The 21,358-nt window shown below is 40.1% G+C and overlaps 1 protein-coding gene across 1 annotated transcript in view; it reads right to left on the reverse strand.

Moving 5' to 3' along the window:
- Nucleotides 1–2,262: 2,262 nt before the first annotated feature.
- The window catches only part of CMC1 (C-X9-C motif containing 1), a 47,316-nt gene continuing 28,220 nt past the window's right edge, over nucleotides 2,263–21,358 (reverse strand). The window contains exons 3-4 of the mRNA XM_063127658.1: nucleotides 4,345–4,435; nucleotides 2,263–2,727 (exon numbers count right to left, since the gene is read on the reverse strand). Coding sequence (XP_062983728.1) covers nucleotides 2,607–2,727; nucleotides 4,345–4,435 — 212 coding nt within the window. The 3' untranslated portion in view covers nucleotides 2,263–2,606. The remainder of the gene's footprint in view (nucleotides 2,728–4,344; nucleotides 4,436–21,358) is intronic.

Genomic DNA, 21,358 nt, shown 5'->3' on the forward strand with positions numbered 1-21,358 from the left:
AAGCTCTTTTGCTCTGGCTCTTAACTTCAACCACCATAAAAAAAGAAAAAGAATAAGGGCTGTCTTTTGTATACACAAATCAAGCCAGTTTGATCAATATGAAAGTATGTGTGAAAGCTGGAAATTCCCAGAAGTGCTGAGAGAGATGCCTCTGCAAATGGGCAAGTTGCAGGATTTAAAAAAAAAACAAACTTAAAAGTTTGAGTTGAAGTTCATTTGGTCAACAGCTTAGATATGTGGTTGTGTATATTTGAGTTCTTAATGTTACGAAATTGGAGCAAATATACTGTTAGGGAATATTTCTCATATTGGAAAAAAGGGAAGTAATTTCTAAATATTTAGAAAAATGCAATTTATTTCACATGTTTTAGTATCTCTTGGATGAAATCAGGAAGGGCCACTTCTTACATTTTTATTAATAGCATCACTACCTGGAGAGGGCTGCATCAGTACCCCTTTTTCTCTTCCCTAACTAAAAGCTAGCTGTCCTCTTTCCTTCTCCTCTCTGCACTTCTTTCTGTAGTTTCTGTTCATTGAAAACTTATCATTTTACTCCTTGGCAAGTGTATTCAGTGCTTTTCCTTTTTTGCCAACACCGTAGTGAGCAGATCTCAAAAATGCAGGTGTATCACATGCTGGCTGAAGATGGAAAACATCTGGAGAGGCTTTGATGGGCGTTTAGATCTTCCCATGAAGAGATTGAAATTGTCTTTGGGGGGAGGGGGCTGTCAAGGGCCTTCTGTTATTCATAAGTTCCTTTACAGTGTTGTTTGAATACTTCCCAAAATGTAGCTACTTGTATGCCCCTTTTGGATATAAACTAGGATGGAAGAGTAGCAATGGTGAAGTGAAGATTATACTGCATACAAGATCAGTGAAGTATTTTCAGATCCCTGGAAGGTTGGGAGCAGGGGAACAACTGCCTCCTCCTAAATTATAGCAGTGTTTATACCAGCAGAAGGGCCCCTCTGGCCCACCAGATATTGCTGGACTTTAATTCCTATCAGCCCCAGCCAGCATAGCCAACAGTCAGGTTTGATGGGAATGGTAGTCTCACCCCCCTCTTTTTATACTACTTCTGAAAACAAGCAGTGGAGAGCTGCTTTCAGACCTGGTTGTAATTAAGAACTAGTTTTAACTGAGATGTTAAACCTAGGAGGTAGCTATAGCAGTTTAGACTACTAGCGGAGGATTTTATGAGAGGGTATTCCCAACGAAGATTCCCTTCACACAGAAAATCAGTATGGGATTGGTGAGTGCTACACTAGGCCCCTAACATTTAGTATTTTGCATGGGGGAGTGAGTCCCTACACTACCTCAGTATCAATTTAGGAGACAGAGTGATAGTCCCATCTGCAAAATAATTGGCATTCAACTTGATGAGTAGCTATTCCAGGTCTCCAAACCAGCAGTTCTTAAAAGGGAGAAGAGGAACTCTTGCTCTTCAGTAATGACAGACCAGGAAAGCCAAACCACACTGTTTTCGGCACCTACTTGAACTGTGCATACATAGAGCTGATCAGTGAAAGCCATTGCATAGGACTCACACATCATAAGCTGCCTGATGCTTATCACGTAACTATGGTCCCTCCACCAGAAGAGAGAGGAACTGCAAGAAGGCAAAGTTATGACTAGTGTTGCCTGGAGGGGGTTTGAGGAAGAGTCCTGGTGTTCTCTAGTTCCAGGCAAGCTGCAGGTTCTTGCTGGTGCCACTTTTTTCTCTATTTGGTTCGGTTAGCAGAGAGATTCATATCTAGATTTGTGACGTAGGGAAAATTGACACCCTATTAAGACTTATTTAATAAGTAAGCCAGTCCATATCTCTCTCCATAGAACCATTGGTTATTGTCACACCAAGAAAGCACCAAGTACTGTCTTAATTTTCCTTTGAAGAACCTTTACACTGTCATTCCCATTTTACCCTGCCATTAAAACTTCATGTGGAGCTTGTCCTAATGTAAATGTCCCTGAGAGATTTACAACCAATTAAGATTTCTATGGCTCTTGGGAAAGTTAACACTGTGAGCAAATTCTAAACCATTTGTGTAAAATGAACTCTGTTCCACTACTTTCAGAAGTTAGTTGTTTTGCAACACACTACAGGTAAGGTTATTCCTTTGGAGAAGGTTCAGAAGCAAAGTGACAACTGGAATATCTGGTAGCTTTAGAAACTTGCACACACTTCTTGCACACTACTTTAGTATATTGAATTTTAAATGCATTGTAAGGCAAGGTATAAGCACTCCAAATAAAGATAACAGGTAGGGCTTCTTTTTTTTAATATGTAGTGCTCTAAGAAATTACACATTTACTTAAGATGTCAATAGCTATGACAATCTATAATTAGGCATGAAGCACATTATTTGAATAGTTACTTCTATTGTACAAACCCAAAGTTTCCAAATGGTATTGGATAAGATTCTCTTGTTGCAATCATACCATCTAGATTCCTGGATTCAGGGTACACTGTTTACAATGATAGCATAAAAGTTCCATTTATTTCAGTACAATCAGGTTGCAAAAATGGCCGTATCATCTGTTCAATTCCATTATTTAAAGAGATGTACAAGTAAAAAAAACAACCTTCAGACAAGACATTTAAGACTTTAAATGCTGGTAGGAAGCTTCTGCTGCTTTTGACCAGGACGGATTCCTGTTGCTCTGTATTCTGCCCTTTGCTTCAAATATTCATCTTTGCATTCTTCGTAAAATGCTGGGTCCTTATAGCTAGAACATAGGAAATGTGATAAGTAGATCTAATTTTTTTTACCCAGTGTCATTTACTTTTAGACTTTACAGACCTGTAGGTAATGGTGCAGGGAAAGCATTAACACCATAACAGGGAAGGTGTTTGGGAAGAATTTGTGGGGAAGGAGCTGCCTGTCCCGCTGCAGCTGTGGACCCTGCACCTGAGCCCATATTTGCTTCTGTCCCTCCCCACCAGGCACTTACCAATCTTCAATCTATGTACAAATTCCATGTAAGAACCTAATGTATGCCTGAGAATCACGTTTTTCATTTTTAGGAGAAGCCAACTCATGAGCATGCTGTTGCACATACATTTGAAACGGGTGGGGTGGTTGTGTGGAAGAGATATGCAACATTTTAAGGACTATTTTTCAGGGTTCTATATGTGCACTTCTTATCTACCCTAGCCCACGTGTATACATGGATGAAAGGGGTTTAATATAAAACAGCAATAAGTGAATATTTTTCAAAATTACTGTGTGCCTACATTTTAAAGTTCTGCATTGCTTCCATGGATTATAGGAGAAAACGCCTTCCTACCAAATGCTTAACAGTTGGGTCCTTTTCAGGTGTGCGAATGGGATACAATGGAGTATATGATCCCAAATCCTAGATTGTATACGTAGGAGAAAAATGGGTTTTCTCTACAAAAACTGCGTCAGCCAACAAAACTGGCAGGAGCGATTTTGGCACTAAAACGATGTGAGTCTCAATAATTGTGGGGGGGAGGTGTTTAAAATGGTAGTGAAAGAGGAAACATGTTCTATTCAAAATTATTTTACTTCTGTTGGTTTTTTGCATTTTATTAATTTGATCAACATGATGTTATTCAAAACTCATTAGCCGCTTTCTAATCTTAGACATCCGTCAGTAAGATAGTAACATGTTCCATGCTTCTAAATTGAATTTCCATCTTGTTTCCTTCATCAAGGAACTTTTACTATTTTTTCTTTTTTTAATAACTGCAACGTTTCTTCCAGAATTTTTTTGCAAGACTACAACATGATATATAATTGCATGTTTAATATCTGCCTGAAGATTTAAGGATGTTCCGCCCCCCCCCCCTTGCTGCGAAGTACCACTGATAAGCATCACATCGTCTTAAACATGAGAATATGAACAAGACCATCATAAATAAACTAAACAGACTCAAATAATCACTATGTCATGGTCTTTCTCGGTGGGTCAAATTCTTGCTTATCTTCAGCTTTCAAATGCATTGTGGTATTTAAGTAATCAAAAATAGGAAGAGGGGTTTCCTCCCCCTCCCCAAATTGTTACAACTTGGGTCTTCCGACAACATCTGGCAGAGGATGCCACGGTGCCCTAGGAGGATTCTTTGATAAAGAATCAGCTGCATCAGTGGAGATAAATGAACCAGAAGGCTAACAAGCAGCAGTGGTTATTCTAGTAAAGATACACCCTCTACGTATGGTTACATTATGCTACTAATTGCCAAATACTGAAATCTTTCCAACTTCCAAAATATATTTTTGAGTCCTACTCAAAAATAACAAACAGTCCAGCAGGGGTGGTGAAATGACTCTGCTCTTAAATATTGCTAAGTGTGGATTTTTCTCCCTACATTATACTTACTAGCGAGTGAGACAGTCTTTAAGGGCTGTGTTTTCCTCTCGGCATTTGATCACCATCAGAACACCTGTGTCTTGACAACATTTGGTAAAGGCTGAAATAAAATTTGAGACAAAGTGGTTATGCTGGGATAAAGTGTCACGGTAAAACATGTTCAAAGTTGTGACCCTTGCTCTTGATTAACTGTCTGACCTGTTTTGCTTTCTATGCCTTTCATGTTTCTTGAAGCACAAGTGTGTTCCATCCCATTTCTGCAAACATTTTGGTTAAAGCACTGCGTGAAAATGTGTACATATTTTTGTATGCACTGAATGCAGTTTTCCCCCTAATGTGTAGATTTCATATGCATTTTTTTCATATCTGTAACACAAAATTTGGTCAAGTGCATATTAAAATGTGTACCAAACAAATTCCACCCCCACCCCCATCCAAAACTCTAAAACATCATTGCAGCCAACCCTACATTCAGATTAGCAATGAACTTTGCTGAAAAATTGTACAGGTGATCCAACATTCGAATATTAATAGAGTCTGAAGATGTAGTTCTAGCAATCAAAATGATAAATTGATATTACTTGTATCTGATACAGGTGTATTATACAACTGTACCACCTCAGAACATATTTGTCACTTGTTTTGAAACTACTATGTACAGCCAAAGACTTTGTACATAGGAGACTGGGGACAAGTACAGGGTAGCATTTGCAGGACTTGATTGAAAGCTTCTAGAAGCATCTGATGGGCTACCGCTGGAGATAGTGCTGTACTCCAGGGGTCCTGCCTCGGGGGCTCTCTAGGGTGATACAGCCCCTCCCCACCTGCAGCTTCCCAAAAGTGTAAACCAGGGGTAAGCAACCTCGTGCCCTCCAGATGTTTTAAACTACAACTTCCATCAGCCCCAACCAGCATTGCCAATGATTTATTTACTCTGCATTTTTGTCCCATTTTTCAGACAAGGGAGAACAGTTTTTCAAGGCCAGAATAAGGTTGAGGCATTTAAAAGCGCTATGGGCCAGGCTCATCTTCCCTTTGGTGGCTCTTGTTCCTTTGGACAATGGGTGGGTCCAGAGCATTCTTTCTCCTTACTTCTGCAGTCCCAGAAAAACTGTCAGCTGAAGCAGAGTGCTCTTTCTAGCAAGGAGGGGGTGGGGGGTCCGGGTAGGTTCCCCCTGCAATGGGGAGCCTACGCAGATGCACAAGTCTTCTCCCTGAAGAAATCTGCCTTCAACACAGGGAGTGGGCAGAGTTGGCATGCCTGTTTTTGGTCCTCCCAACTCTCAAAGAGGTCATTTTACGTTAAAGCAGAATGCCTGCATAGAGCTCTAGAGGCATCAAAATGGTGCCAAAGAGAGTTTTTTTCTTCCAGCAGTTGCTACAGCAACTTACAGGCCTCATGGTTGCCTAGTGATGAAGCCCTGGTCCATCTCCACTCTGATGGATGGCAGCCCTACCATCAACACCTTCGTCCAACAAAAGGACACCACTATTCTAGTGGTGTATGTTTTTAAGGCTATTTATCACTACTCTCCAGTGGTATCAACATATTCTAGTCATTTACAACATGCATTAGGAAGCTGTCCAAGTCACCAATAATACACAATCATATTAGTCAACAGTAAAACAAGTCTTTATAGAGAAGTATTTTCTCACTCTGTGACCCAGTCTGATCTTCCAGCTTAGCCACTCCTGGCCTGCCGCCTCAAGCTTTTTGTAAGGTCTTTCTCACTTGTTTAGCAACAAGGTTGTAATTAGGATTTCCCCTTCACACTGTGTAACAAATTAACACTGCTCATACTTGGAGTGATCTTCAATACTACTAAACTATTTATGAAACTGTATTATTCTGTAACAAATTCAGGAGGTGAAACCCTTCTCCTTTTCATACTGCTTTCAACAAGTCAGAGCCCGTGTGATAACACAGCTAGTATTTGATTAGTGTTCTGTATTGCTGATTCCTATGGACCACTTCACACAAGTCTGTTTCCTTTTGCAGATGTAACCTCTGCCTCTGAAAACCAATTGTACCTCGTAACGTGCGATAAACACACACATGTAGTTTGTCTCATATGCAAAATCTCTGTATGGGAAATCCAGAGAGAGCAGCTCTTGTATGGCTGTCATTCAGAGCTGCTGCCGTGCAGAAGCATTTCCAGTATCTTCTACAACATAGCCACTACACAAGAATTGGCCCAAAATGCTCAAGTGGCAACAATGTTATTCTTTATCCTTAAAAAAATGCCTAAAAATTGGACACCTGAATTGACATGTGCAAGCAGTCTTGAATGGTGTTAAAAACTGAATCGATCTTAATTTTGAGACTGGAACTGCATTGTTTAACTGATAAATTAGTTAAACTTAAAAATGCTTTACTGATTGTGCACCAGATTTTGTTTTGTTTTTAAATATTTTTTTAAGAAAGTATTTATAAAACCTGGAGATGGCCAGCTCATTTGCATGTGTCATACACAAAAGAGGCAGAATGCCTCTTTTGTGTATGACACATGTGCATCATCTAAAAAAAAAAGTATGCTTTTTGCTTAAGTACTGCTATTCTGATGCCTACATAAATTTATACAAATTCAATTAATGAAACAATTATCAAAATAATGAACTAAATACTTTTTCCCTCAACGACAGCCCTTCTTCAAATACAAAGGTCAGGGCTGTGTGTTCTGCATTAAAAAAATTCAGTGCTGGTAATAACATTTTGCAACAAGGAAAACAAATCCTTAGGAAACCGGACACCTAAGAGTTTTGAAGTCTTCCATATCACATATCTTATATGTCTTCTTAAAAACTATGACAATGACCAGTGAACATGGAACAATGCAAAGATTATGTAGCATCAGTAAACACATATTCAGTATTTAATTTAAAATGTCTCAGTGGATCATACATATTCACATTTCATATAAACATGATGGATATAATTAACTGAGGAGGGGAACATAAATGCAGTTCTCAAGCTTAACTTGGCCCAGAGAGCAATTGTATTTCTGCTTCCCACTGGCACCAGCCTAAGTAAAGCAGTGCTGTGCTGCTAGTTTTTCTTCTTCCTTTTGTAATCATTTCTCTTGAAAGCTGTGAAGTAAAAACACACGCACGCACATACAAAATAAAATAAAAGCTGAAGACGACGGGAGGTCCCTCTCACTTGTTAGTTCACCAGCTTCAGTTGGTTAAAGGTGTGATGTCCTACTGAACAAAGACTGAACTGCTACAGAGAGCATACCCTAGCTTCCGAAAGGCCCTGCCTAAGCTACAGACAGCCGTAGCAGTGCGCACAGGAAGCATCATTACAAAGTGATAAAAAAGTGCTTCCAGCTATATAGCTTTAATGCTGTTAATGCTAACTAAAAAGGAAAAGAAAGGGAGGGAAAAGGAACAGGCTCGAGAATCCAGCCGCATGAACGTATAACACGACTTAATTACTATAGGCTTTTGTATCCACAGCCTTTTTAAATCCCTCCGCTGCTAGAAGAGAGTATAATTCAGATCATCCAATTACAAATGTTTACTAGAGACTTGCAATGAGCCTGAAAAAACCTGCATCTCAAATGTTTATTATTCAGTATTGACAATTCATGAAATCTCTTCGGGGTTTGTTTTTTGTGCAAAACAGAACAGCTTCACTATTAATTAAAATCCACTTCGGGGGAGGAGGAACAGATTCAAAAATCAAGTGGCGTATCAGATGTAAAAACTGAGAAACATTAAAATTAACTTTCAGCAAATAACCCCCCTTTCCTCCTTCCACTTTGTTTCCTATACTTCCATGTTGTCAGTAGATTCCTTCAAGGTGGGTAATGAGCTGTGCAGATGAGGGTAACTACCTAAGGACAGACCAAAGGCAAACAATACTTTCAATGTTTTCACAGTATTTTCCACAAGCTACCAATCGAGATCATAACTGCAGGGCACTACCCTTTCCATAACCAGGCTTCAGTCTGCTGACATACACTGCATGTTGAGTGAGGAACAGTTGGCCTTTCAAGTCTAGTCTCGCACTACAAGGAGAGGAGGAGGAGGAGGAACAAGGCCATCCAAGAATCCATAACGGCTCTCGTTTTATTTTGAGACTACTTAATTTTAAAAAATAAATAAATCACAAGGTTTGTAGTAAAATAATGAAAGCGGTTTCCTGTGGTTAAAAAAGGTTACCGTATCGCAGGTGTGAAAAACATGCAGCTTCTATGTGGCTGCAGTTTTGTGTGGCTTATGGCCACAGTTTAAAAGCCTGAGAACATCACTTTTCATTTAAGAAAAACAATTGCAGTTCTGGTTTTTATGGCTGCAGAAGTATGTTCCACCAAAAAGCTGCTCTGAGGGATGGGTAACCCTTGAGAACAGCACAGGAGGTAGCACTGGGTGCCCCGGCGGAAGCAGAAACTGCCCCCCCCCCCAAAGAAAAAGCCTCCACTTTACCTTATCCATGAGGACACCCATTCTCCCCATCTGCCCCTGCCTCCACACCTCTCCTCTCCCTTTGTTTTCTTCCCTGTACTGAATTTTAGATAGAAAGCCTCTCAGGTCAGCAATCTATTTACTTTACATAGTGCCATTAAAACTGAGTGCATCCGTTTCCATGGTGGGTCCAGCCAAAACAATACTCCTCACATAGCAAATAATGCATGTACAAAGATATTAGTTTAGGCATCCACAAGACTTTTAAAGTTCCATAAGCATAGGTCTGGGTGTCCACTGAGCTGGCCCTGGTCTGCAGGGCCTTCCCATCTGGCCAGGGGCCTCTTCTTCATCTACTCCTCAGCTTCTCTACCATGAAAAAAAATGACATTCAACAACTTGCCTGCCTACCTTACTCATTCTCTTTTGTTGCTTAGCAAAACTGGTGACTGCTGCAAGGAGAACCAATGAGAGACTGTAAGCTTGGGGGCCCAGGCCAGGAAGTGCAGTGGCTAGAGTAGCATAGCATCCTTTGGAAGACACTCCAGATACTGTGCTCTGTGATTAGGCGCCTGCCTCACGGACTTTCTCTCATTCTCTCTGTGGCAGCCAGCAATTTTGCTAAGTCTTTTAAAATTTTAATTAATTGAGAAATTTGGTGTGTCTTTTAATATGCAGAATGGTATCCTAATACTGGATATTTTAATAAACTGAATTCAGTAATTTTAGAGGGATTTTTTTTAATTTAAAATAAGCCCTTGTTGAATTAAAGTATTTTTAAAACAGGAAAATTAATAGCAGACTCACGCTAAATTACTTAATATTACCTAGCGTTTATAAAGCACTTTTAATACTGCAAAAGTGCTTCAAAATATATTATCTCCATAATCCTTTTAACAACTGTGTAAATTTAATTATTCCCATACTTATCTAGTTATTTACAGAGTTTATATACCATTTTGTATTCCCAGGGCAGATCACATTTAAAAAAGATAGATAGAAAAAAGAAGTTATCAAACAAAGCAATGCAAAATGGACTTCATGGAACTAAACAGGACACACACACACTTTGAGAAGTTAATTAGTCAATGGAATTACTCAAATAGAGATTACCACCATGTTCAACTATTTTGCCAAGAAACTGTATTATTGTTCATACCGGAAAAAAAAAAATTTAAAAGTGTGTGTATGTGTATTCCTATATACCCAATATAAATCAATCATTACCCATCACCAAGGAAACATTTATGATTTTTGGTCCAGCTCTGTAGTTTATATAAAGGGTTTACAATTTTACTACTTAAGAGCCGGTCCTATGGAGGTGTTATCTCACCATTTATATTTTCTTCAACACTTATGATATTGCTATCACACTCTTAAAATAGGAAAACATCTACCATGAACCAGAACAACCTTAAAGTTATACCCCCCTTTTTGGACAAAAAGGGGGGAAAAGTATACTCCCTAAGGTTCACATCATTCTTTCTGCAGTACAATTCAATCCAGGGGGGGGGGTCAGGGATGGGGGGGTCATCAATGGTGATTAGGTATTATAGAGCATGTTGGGTATTTTAAATCACATATTTTGTGAGACATCTAGGAGATGCTTAATGATTTAAAAAGACATACAAACATGCCAGTATTTTTAAAAACAAAGTTAAGTTTTAAGCTTTGTATTACATTGCGACTTACGACTAGCTTGTTATTCTGAAGATTATATATTGTGCAAAGAATGGATTTATGGTGCATTTAATGAGGCAAGTAGAAGGTACAGCGAACATGAAAAGACTGTTCTACATTGTAGTGCGTGAGCTATTTGATATTTCTGACACAGTACAAAAGGCAGCTTCTCTGTAGATTGATCACGGTTCAGTTAACATCACTGAATATCTAATACCTCCAACTCAATTAATTCTCATCTGATTAAGATCAGACTGATATTCAAACTAAATCATCTCTCCAGTCAAGTAGAAATCAATATTTCTTATTTTACTTTTAAATTATAGCAACAAATAAAATATACACATCATCAGTGTGCCAGGAGTGGCTTTTGTAGTCTGGCCCACTATGGCATGCATAACAGAGCTGATTAAAGAATTATTCTAATTTGAACAAGAACATATAGAAAAACAAGATTAATCTGAATATGGCGAGATGGAAAGAAGTAATTATAGGGCAACCAGAAGATTGACATAGCATAAACTCCTACTCTCTCAAAAATTTACCTCATTTTTGTCAGATCTGATCATCTATTTGTTTGTATTCTTGTCTGCTTCACTGTGCTTATAATCCCATATTAAATTGTGACCTTTTCACCCCCAAGGGCTCTACAGAGAATTCAGCACAACTTCCTTAACATAGCTGTTCCAAGATTTGGCAAAGCACATTAACAATGTATGTGATCCTCTAAAACAGGAGTGGGCAACTTTTTTGTCCCCGAGAGATTTATTTATTTATTTATTTATTTATTTATTTATTTATCTAATTTCTATACTGTCCAATAGCCAAAGCTCTCTGGGTGGTTCATGCAGGGCTGGGTGATGGGCTGAGGGATGCATGCGCACACGCCATAAGAGCAATACATTCAAGGTTTATGGAAGAAGAGCTGGAAAAACTCACAAGCGTGCAATCCTAAACGCCTTTTGGCCAACATACACAAGCAGAGCTATAACCTATTGTGAGAGGAACAGGAAGATCAGAAGAATGGGTAGAGATTCCAAGTCCTTGGGTTCTTTCTGGACCTCTGCTGTGTCCCAGATCCATTTACTCGTAGGTTGACAAGTCCCTGAGCTGCAGCTTGGTCTTGAATGTTCACAAACACACTTTCTCCTTTTTCAGAATTGACTCATCCGTGTAATCGCTCAAAAATCAACACTGGGACAAACCATTCTGTCATGGTTATGAAGCTAAAGTCCTCATACAAGGAAGTGGAGGCTTTCAAGGGAGTGGGGAAACAGTTCACGTTGAGCAGAAGCAGAAGTGAATCCGAGTTACACCAAGTTCTCTGTGAACACCTTTCAGCTTTCCAAAAATGTTTTACAGTCACCAGGAGGAGAGCTAAGAAGCTGTTAAGTACATGAGGGATAATTTGCCCTCCCTGAAAGGGAATCCAATTTGGTCCCAGCTTAGAAATATGAGTGCTGGGCAAAGGCGTGAATTGAAACTGCTATTGAAACAGTAGCAGTGAATACAAAGATCAAAATCGGCAACAGGCCCTTGGCCACAGAACTAACAGCAAGGACAAGGATCGGATGTATCTGAGATCCTTCTGCAATACAAGGTTTTTGGAGAGTGCTTCGGTGTGGGTGGGTGGGTGTCTAATCATGACTGTGCTCAATAAAGCATTAATCCATTCAATTTTTTTCTCTGAATATTTATTTTAAATATGTATATGCTGCCCTTCAGCAGTACTTTACAAAAAATAATGCAAAGCTCAAGCTAAAACATCACAACTGTGAACATGTTAAAAACAGTAATATATTTAGGGTGCAACCCATAGGGCAGAATCCTATGGGCTGCGCCCTGGATACTCATAAGCCCCTGACCTCGGGAACTGACAAGTATCCTATGCAGGGCAGCTACAGCTGCGGATGTCCTGCTTTTTCTGCTAGATGGCCAATTTTGGCTGTCTAGCTGGGGGCTTAAACACGGGGGTGGGGGTGGGGAGGCCGCACAGCATTTAGGAATAAAATACTATAACATGATAAAATAGAATAGCATGTTACTGTGCTACGGCTTCAGGGGGAAAAACAGAGAGAAAGCAAAAGGTGGCAGAATCAGATAAAAGAAAGTTGGAGTAAATTAAATAATCTAGTTATTAGTTGAAGCTTTTCTCTGTTATTGTTTTCTCATGCCTCTTATAATGCCTGTATACATGTGTATGTACACAATAAAAGCTTCCTTGGTCCATTCCAGCCAGAATCTTATCTTCTTATGGCCATTTCCCTCCCAAATCTTGGAGGTTAGGAACTTTTGATACCCAAAACGACCACAACAGAGTTCAAAAGATTTCAAAGTCCCTCATGAAATGCACCCAGCTGTACCTTTAAACCAATGATTCTTTGGCACCACAATATTACACCCCTGAGAATGCTTGTATAACTTAGTGCATCATCCCTGACCACTGGCCATGCTGGTTGGGGCTGATGGGAACCGTATTCCAAAGCAGCTGGAGAGCATCAGGTCAAAAAAGGCTCATTATTGGCTGACAATAATAGCTGTTAAGTCCCTTATTTTATTCTTGCCTCAGCTGCAGGTAATCTCTTAAACATTGCTAACCTAAACAAGTCACCACACTCTATTGCATTTAGCCCTCCGATGCATTTAGAAAGTGAGAGAACATGCCCCCTTCCCTTGTGCCCTCCTTTTTAGTAGGCTAAACAGACCCACTGGGGTCATCATTCTAAAAAATGTTCATTTTATAGACTTCTCCTTCCTCACATCCCAACACTTGTAAAAACGAAGCAGGCTTTGTCAAGAAGCAGCTCTAAATTATGTGACAAACACAGATCTTCTGAGCCTAGTAAGCTGGCCTCTTTCAAAAACAACTGCTGCCTCTAAGAGCAGCAGTATATTTCATATTGGTTTTCCATCTCCACATTAAGAATTCCTGACACCAAGCATCACAGCACCAGGCTCCGGAAGAGGCAGAACTAGAACACGTACAAAGTTCCCCTACAGCTATCACCCATCAGTGCCTATTGCTACATTAACCTGTGTCAAATGCAAGCATAGTAACATAGCCTCAGTCGCAGTTTTTCCATATCCTGCAGGATCAACCATTCTTCTTGGAGAAAGGCAGTTGGACAAGAGCAGGTGCAATATCTATTCTAAAATGTAGACAGTTCAAAACAATGAGATTTGTACCTATAGCTTAAGTTGGTATGCAATAAGAAAAAAAGAAAAAGCAGAACACCTAGTGTTAGTATACCTGGCAAAAGGACTGGCACGCCTGGTGGTGAACAGACTTCTTTTCACCACAAGATGGGGATAAAGCAGATTAGATTTCACCGATGCCTTTGCCTTCTAAGTCTCGATACAAATCCTTTGGTACTTCAAATCCATGCCAACACCACCACTCTGGTCTGAGACATATAAGTCCATGTTTCATTAACACCCCTCTGACTTTGATGAAAGAATACTTTCTTTTCGAAGCAAAAGATGGAAGACATGTTCCCCCCCCCCCCCGCTCCTTTCCCATTTCACTGAAACAGAAGAATCTAACAGACTCCATGCCTAATAGGGCTCCTGGGATTAAAACTCCCCCAAGACATCTTCAGTCTTACACAGGCTTTTGTGCTCAGATCAACCAATATACAGAAAAGGTGAAGCTATAACTCCCTTTCATAAGGAATTTATCGAACAGAGGAAGTACAAGGCACACCTTTGACCAATTCTACAGATAGAAAGTATTAGTAACTGTATTTCCCAAACAGCCCCCTCAAGTTTCCATACAAGTAGCATATCATTCATGCTATTTGCCCAGAACATATATAGTCAAGTTGTTATGCTTTCCTAAAGCAGCCTCCAAATTCACATGTTCACTGAACTGCATCCTTGACGGTTTCCCAGTACCAGATGTGTTGGCCCACATCTGAGCCCCCAATTGTGCACGGATTAAAGGTTTCCCATCACTGGGAGAGTATCCCTATCCTGCCTCTTAAATTTGGTCCTCTTAAAATATATGCAGTTCACAAAATATCCATTGCTCTTCCTCATTTAAGAGACAAGGGATGCCAAACAATGGAGAGACGGCCACATCATCACGCAAAAGAGAAGTTAAAACACAGGTAATCTTGAAAAGTATGAAAACAAGAATCCCGTTAAGAGCATAGAATATTTCAAGGGGGAAATAGGATGGTGTAGACAGCCAGGAGTTAAAGATATTTATTTATTTATTTATTTATTTATTTATTTATTTATTTATTACATTTTTATACCGCCCAATAGCCGAAGCTCTCTGGGCGGTTCACAAGATATGAGTAAAAGCTGCTTTGAATGTGACCAGGAAGCGGCAAAAGAGTGCATGCAAGAGATGGTGCATCTTCTTTCAAGGCAATGATATGAAGATCAAACTTGCATATGTCCACCACGGAGAAATGGATGTGTTCCTGATACCAGGGACACTACATTGGAAGCACATACATCCCCCTGTAGGGAAGATCTGCCTGCACTCCACCCACCCTGCACAATATGCAGAAGCATGAGAAGTGGCTGCATGGGTATTTCACACATCCCCCATTGCCTTTTCCTTGTGAAGTGCCATGTAAGTATTTCCAAGACAGAAAAGAATGTTGGCAGAAAAAAAGAGCATGTAGATCAGACTGTGGGACATCAGCATATGCTTCAGCACAGGGACCAAAAAATGACCAGAAGAGAGGGCTATCCCACATGGAAAACAGGAATAGAAGAAACCTCCTAAGACAAGAGAACAAGAATGTAAAGACAAGCAACATATCAAATCAGAATGAATAATTGGATCCATTAGCTGAAGTTCAGTCCCACTGAAATCAGTAAGACAAGTTAGTCATGACCGAAGTCCCATTGATTTCAATGGGAATGAAGTGCAACTAACTTAGCTCGGATCCAACTCAACATAAGTTCTGAAATCGCTTACTAGAACATAAGTCCAAAATGGACTTCGGAAGAGATGTGCCATTTCACCACTTGATTTGCCTTCAGATTATAAAATGAAATAGAGAATATTAAAAGCTTTTCTGAATGCAAGCCCTTTGTCTTACAATCGTTCCATCAAATGCTTGAAGACTTCAAAACCAGACAAAATCTAGAAGGCTCTCGCAATTTCCTCTGTCGCAAAAGCAGACAATAGAAAAGCCAAATAAATTCACCCCAATCCTAACATTCACTAGAGCTCTATTGACCTCTCAATTTTTCATGCTGTTTGCTCAAGATCTGGATGTCAGGAACACAAGACACAAACTTTTTTTTAAAAACCCTACAGGTACTTGAGATATTGTAATAAATAGTTCCGATCTCAGAGCTAGTATAAAAGTTTAATGAGGCGGGAAAATATTTCAAGGCTTTTAAAATGTAATACCTCTAAACTCCAAAGCAAAAATAAATGTATGTCAAGTTTATTATTATAATATATATTTAAAAGGATCAAGATCTTCTAAGACACAATAGATGAATTCATGCACCATTGTAATGCTTAACCTAAATCCTCTAGAGAGCAGCTAAGTTTCAGAATAGGCTTGATCAATTACATAAACTTTTTTTTAAAAAAAAAAAGGATTCGTTTTTTAAAAAATTACTAATATGGCTAAAATCATAAGAGTGCCAAAGTTAAAAATAAATCAGCCCTGCTTACAGGCTTACAATCAAAAAAGTGATTCAATGCACAATAGCCATTCAGCAAGAGGTATAGGGAGTGTTTCGATTTCTCTAGCTACTCCACAAACTATAGCACCCATAGTCTATTGGGTATGTTCTATGCACAGTACTTGGGGGTGAAGGAATATTAGTATTTTTAGAACATTAAGACTTTTTCTGCCACTGCTCCTCTAAGGGTGCAGAAGATGTTTCCTCACTGCTCCTCCCCACTCAAAACAAACAAACAAAAAAACCTTCCCATGTTAGATCAATGTTCTTTTCACCCAAGGACGAGATCCAAACAGCCCTTAAGCACGACTCCACCATTCCAGCGACAGAGGTTTCAAAAGCGCTTTATTGATTAGTAATCAAGGCCTGGTCTCTTCAAAGGGAGCAATCAGACAAAAGACATAGGGAATATGATACAGTATTTGAGCTTTCAAGGGGCAGGGCCCAGTAGCAGCATTAACCAATCTGAATGTAACACCAGAGGCCCCCCCCCCATCTTCTGCAAAACATTCCTTTGCAACAGTAAGTTGCTCCAAGTTAACTTTCTTCCTGGAGCAATGAAGCTATTGTTTTGGATAGATAAGACAGTTACACAGGAGACATCCTTGAAGACGCCCTCGGGTACGTGACATTTCGCTTGGTGTGCAATGGAGATTTTACAGTTTCCTGTTAAAAATGGAGGTGGTTATGCTAACATTAGACAATTATGCTAACACCCAAAATGTGTAGCTCTGTTTTCCAACTGCTCATGAATTTGGGAAATTCCCACAAAATGGGAAAAGAATACATACAAAATAAATGGAGAAACAGAGCTGTTGAAATCCTGAGGTAAATGTAGAATTCAGCGAAGTCCTAGGCTCTCTCTACTAGCATCTGTTATCAGGAATTTTACATTTAAATATAGGCCCTTAGCTAGACCTAAGGTTTATCCCGGGATCGACCGAGGGTTATCCCTGTTCATGTAAATGACACACAGGATATCCCGGGAGCAGGCAGGGATGACCCCGGGACGATCCTGAGATAAACCTTAGGTCTAGCTAAGGCCTAGGTGACTTGTTTTACAAGACTTTACTCAGTAGGGATTACCTAGCTTTGTAGCTTTAAGGATTTATTTGTGAAGTATAGCCTTCTTGCTGTCAATATGCTCAAGTCCAGTCCTCTATATATGACAGGAATCAAGGTATAACTGACTGCTAACCAATTTAATGCAGTGTGAAGAATTATTGGGACAAAAGAATTGGAATAAATGGGAAACAAAGCTATATAAAATAAACTCATGTTTAAAAGTTAAGGGAGAATATATTTGGGAAAGGACCTTGGGAAATGGTGCATGAAACATAATTTGGCAAAAGGCCTGTATTTCACTAGGACTATGAGGTCATCTTAGAGACAAATACTACCACTGCAAAATTAAAAACAAACAAACAACAACTTTAGAACCGTTTTAGAGCCAAACTACACCTTATGCAATTGTGTAGCATGTAGGCGAGGACTATCTTTTTATTAACTCTAGTGTAAGCACATGTGGCTCTGATTTGGATTAGGATCACCAGAGTCTGGAAGAGAAGGATTGAGCCTTCCCACAATTCCTTTTTATCCTCCAAATCCCCCCACTCTGTGCATACAAAAGTGTTAATAATGACAAAAACAAATGTTTCTACTGGCGTCAATGGAGGCTTTTTTTCTTTTGCATCCAGGAGCTGGGTTAGGAAGAGAAACTGCCTGAAAGACAGCAGCTAGGCGGTTTCCTTCCTTTCTTCCCATTGCTAGTTGTAGTGTCAATTGGGCGGTATAGAAATGTAATAAATAAAATAAATAAATAAAATCTTAGTGCTAAGCAGTTCAGGATCCTGGGTTTTCCTTTTTAAATCACCCTAAGAACTAAACCATACACTATATGGGGAGATCTATGATGGGATCCCCAGTATTGTCTTTAACAACAAACACACACACACACACAAAACCCCAAAATTTTAATACAAGTGTGTGTGGGGGGACTACCATTAGGCAGGGTGGGGCAACCGCATCAGGTAGCTGATTTTGGTAGTCATGAAAGGGCAGCACATTTTTGTTTATTTATTACTATTGTATTTTTACTGCCATGGATGGAGAGAGACACTCTATAGCACACAAAAAGTTGGATCCTAAAACTCTGCGTTGTCATTTTGCGACTGGCTCCATCCCAGTGCTACCATTTTGTGAATGATGGTCCTTAATACTTTTTCAGCTCTTTGGAGTGGGCCCTGGGACAGCTCGTGCCTACCAACACTGGTGGGGCGGATGACAGGGCATCTTGCTGCAGGAGAAGTCTTAGGTAGGTGGAGCCCATGGTAGGAAGAAAAAGCACGGGCCAGTTGTGCAAGGTGAAAATGGGGAGGGGTGGAAAGGTCCAGCAGAAATTCATTTCATAGGAAGGCAAGCTAATGCAAACAGGCAAGTCACTTGAGAGACAAGCTAATTGCAAGAGAGAGGAAGGACCTGATGGCCCTACACAGAAAAGCACTCCCTTGAATCCGCATTTATTTCTGCTCCTGCAGAAATCCATTTCAGACAAAGGCCGACTGAGGGAAAGAGACTAGGAAGTTCACCAAGATCCTGAGTGCAAGTGGGGTGAGTACCACAACACACAAAACCCACGACTTTGAGTGCAGATGTGTCTGTTCCAGCCAGCAGAAAAACACATTGCACAGAACGGCATACTGAGGTTAAGAGGTAAGTTGACAAAAATGCTGGGTGAAAGCAAGGAGGAGGACTGTGCACCACAGCCCACCAAATCACTCCTTTAAAGCCACTCTTCTTGCTCTGGCAGAAATGAGGAAGACCAGAAGCACATGCAAGAGGGAAGAGAACAGCATAAAAGAATAAAAAGGGGAGAAAGGCAGAAAGTGGAGAGTAATTAGGAACAAAAAGAAGAGGAAAAATACAGAGAGCAAAATGAAAATGCTCAGCAGATCAATGGAAAGGGGTGAGTGCGTGGAAAAGGGCAATAATTACATCCCACACTAGAGTATTCACAGCAACCTACCTGCAACACTGCTTGCTTGCTTTCCTCTGGTCAGTTGAGTGTGCCATCATCTGGCAGGCCATTGCACCAGAACACCCCTCTCTTTCTCCTCCCCAATACCGTCACAGTCCCTGTGCACAAACATAAACACTCCCTTTTGCTTCCCCCCCCCACTTTGTCCACTGCTGCTCAATGCGTGAGTTTTTTGCCATGTTCTGGACCAGTCTCAAGGAGAGTGATTGGGTTAGCAAAGCCCTCTAGAGGACAGTTAGGGTGCACTGCACAGGCATTGGAAGAAATGTTGAAAACGAAAGTAAGCACATGGGCTGGGACCATTCAACATAAACACTCTGTTACTTAACAAAGAGCCTTGTCCTGATTGGTTCACCTGTGCCAATCCCAATGAAAACCATGGACGCACTGGGCAGTGCCCAGACGCACTGCCTTCCTTAAGGTCTAGGAGAGGATTATTTTCATGAGCACGACTTCGGGGATGAGAGGCAAGCAAAGGCCAGCCAGGCTACAGAGGATAGATCTGAAAACAGATAGATTGCTTTCAAGTCAAAATACAAATGCTTTGCTGGGAGGGGAGATGTAATGACAACAGAATAATGATGCAGGGAGGGGGCAGTGCCTTCCTGCCCCTGATAAAACGTTGCCTCTGCCCTGGGTTGAAGATTTGAGAATCCCAGCATATGGATTTTGAGCTTGATAGGAATGTTTTTCTTTTCTGTAACTATTTATAGGCGAATATTAAGTTGCTTATATTTCTGATACACATTAAGAAGTTAGAACAGTTGAATTCAACAGAAATTTTGCAGAGTGCAACACATCTTTTTAGTTCTCCAAAGCAACATTGGCCATGGCTAGACCAGGCCTATATCCTGGGATTGTCCCGTGGTCGTCCCTGGCTGATCCCTGGATCCCCTTTGTGTCATTTACATGAACAGGGATGACGCCAGGACAATCCCAGGATAAAGGCCTGGTCTAGCCATGGCCATTGTTACTGTGAAAGTTGAGAATAATGGCTTCTTTATGAGGTCTGCTGACATCATTTGTCAGGAAACCACTCAATTGGCTAGTAGTTTTGAATACACAAGGAACATTATTTAAATGGATAGCTCTTTGACCAAATGGAGAAGTGCTTTTTTAGCACTGAAATAAATAATTTCCATAAGAGACACATTAGACCCAACTGTAGAAAAATAACCTATTTCTAGTGTGAAAGTAACCTTAGGGCAATGTTAATAATGTATATTCCATATAAATATTTATGCATATGTACAGGAAATATGATTACAATCTTCTTTGTAAAATGTATTTACCCAAACACGCACAGCTAACCACATTAATCCAGACTGTAGAATGAAAAGATGGGGGATTGAGAAGACTTCAGATGCTTTAGCGTAAAGCATATGTAGTTGCTATAAATCAGTAACTGTGGAAAGAAACCCTTCATTTTCATATTACTATTGCAAGCATTCATTAACAACATGTTGTCATATGCAGCTATCATAGCAGCATGTCACTGCTATATTATTTTTAGAGCATCTAAGTGGCATATGCCACAGTATTTGCAGATATTTCTAGTCTCACTTGGATGTGCAACATTAATTGCCCTGAACTAAAGCCCTTGAAAAAGCAACAACGACAGACTAATGTAAACAAATAATCAAGTGCAACATTTCTTTTGTGGGTGCAGGAATGAAGAATCAGCAGATGTCACCTCCATGTACCAAAACCTTTTGAGCCAAATTTTGAGGTTTACTAGAACAGCTTATTAATGCTTTATTGGAGTGGAAGCATTGAAGAATGAGTATAACTCACTGGTAGAGCATGTGATCTGCATAGATAAATGTCCCAGGTTCAAACCTTGCCCTTTTGGGTTAAAGGAGCTCAGAAAGAGATGATGGGGGGAAAGAACTCAAGATTTCCACTAGTGAGAGAGCACAGAGTGAATTCCAGGAATTGTTAGTGTGTACAGCAGCAGCTACATCTTTAGAAGCCATGTAGCGTTTTGGGTAGAATTACTAGAAGTGGCCATCACCTGCCAATATAGAGCTGTTATTTAAGTGGCATACCTAACAGAGAATATCCACAGCTCCAGGGAGGAAGAAAAGACAAAGAGCACTGCTGAAGTATATTTACATACAACTGAAACTTTTGGCATGGTAATGAAAACTCGTCCGTCCCCCAATCTCTCTTTCTTTCACTCATATGCACCACTATCTGCACAGGGCTAGTTTATAACTCCTATGGTGCCCCTCT

Source organism: Elgaria multicarinata, chromosome 1 (genome assembly GCF_023053635.1).
Source record: "Elgaria multicarinata webbii isolate HBS135686 ecotype San Diego chromosome 1, rElgMul1.1.pri, whole genome shotgun sequence".
NCBI classification, from domain to species: Eukaryota; Metazoa; Chordata; class Lepidosauria; order Squamata; family Anguidae; genus Elgaria; species Elgaria multicarinata.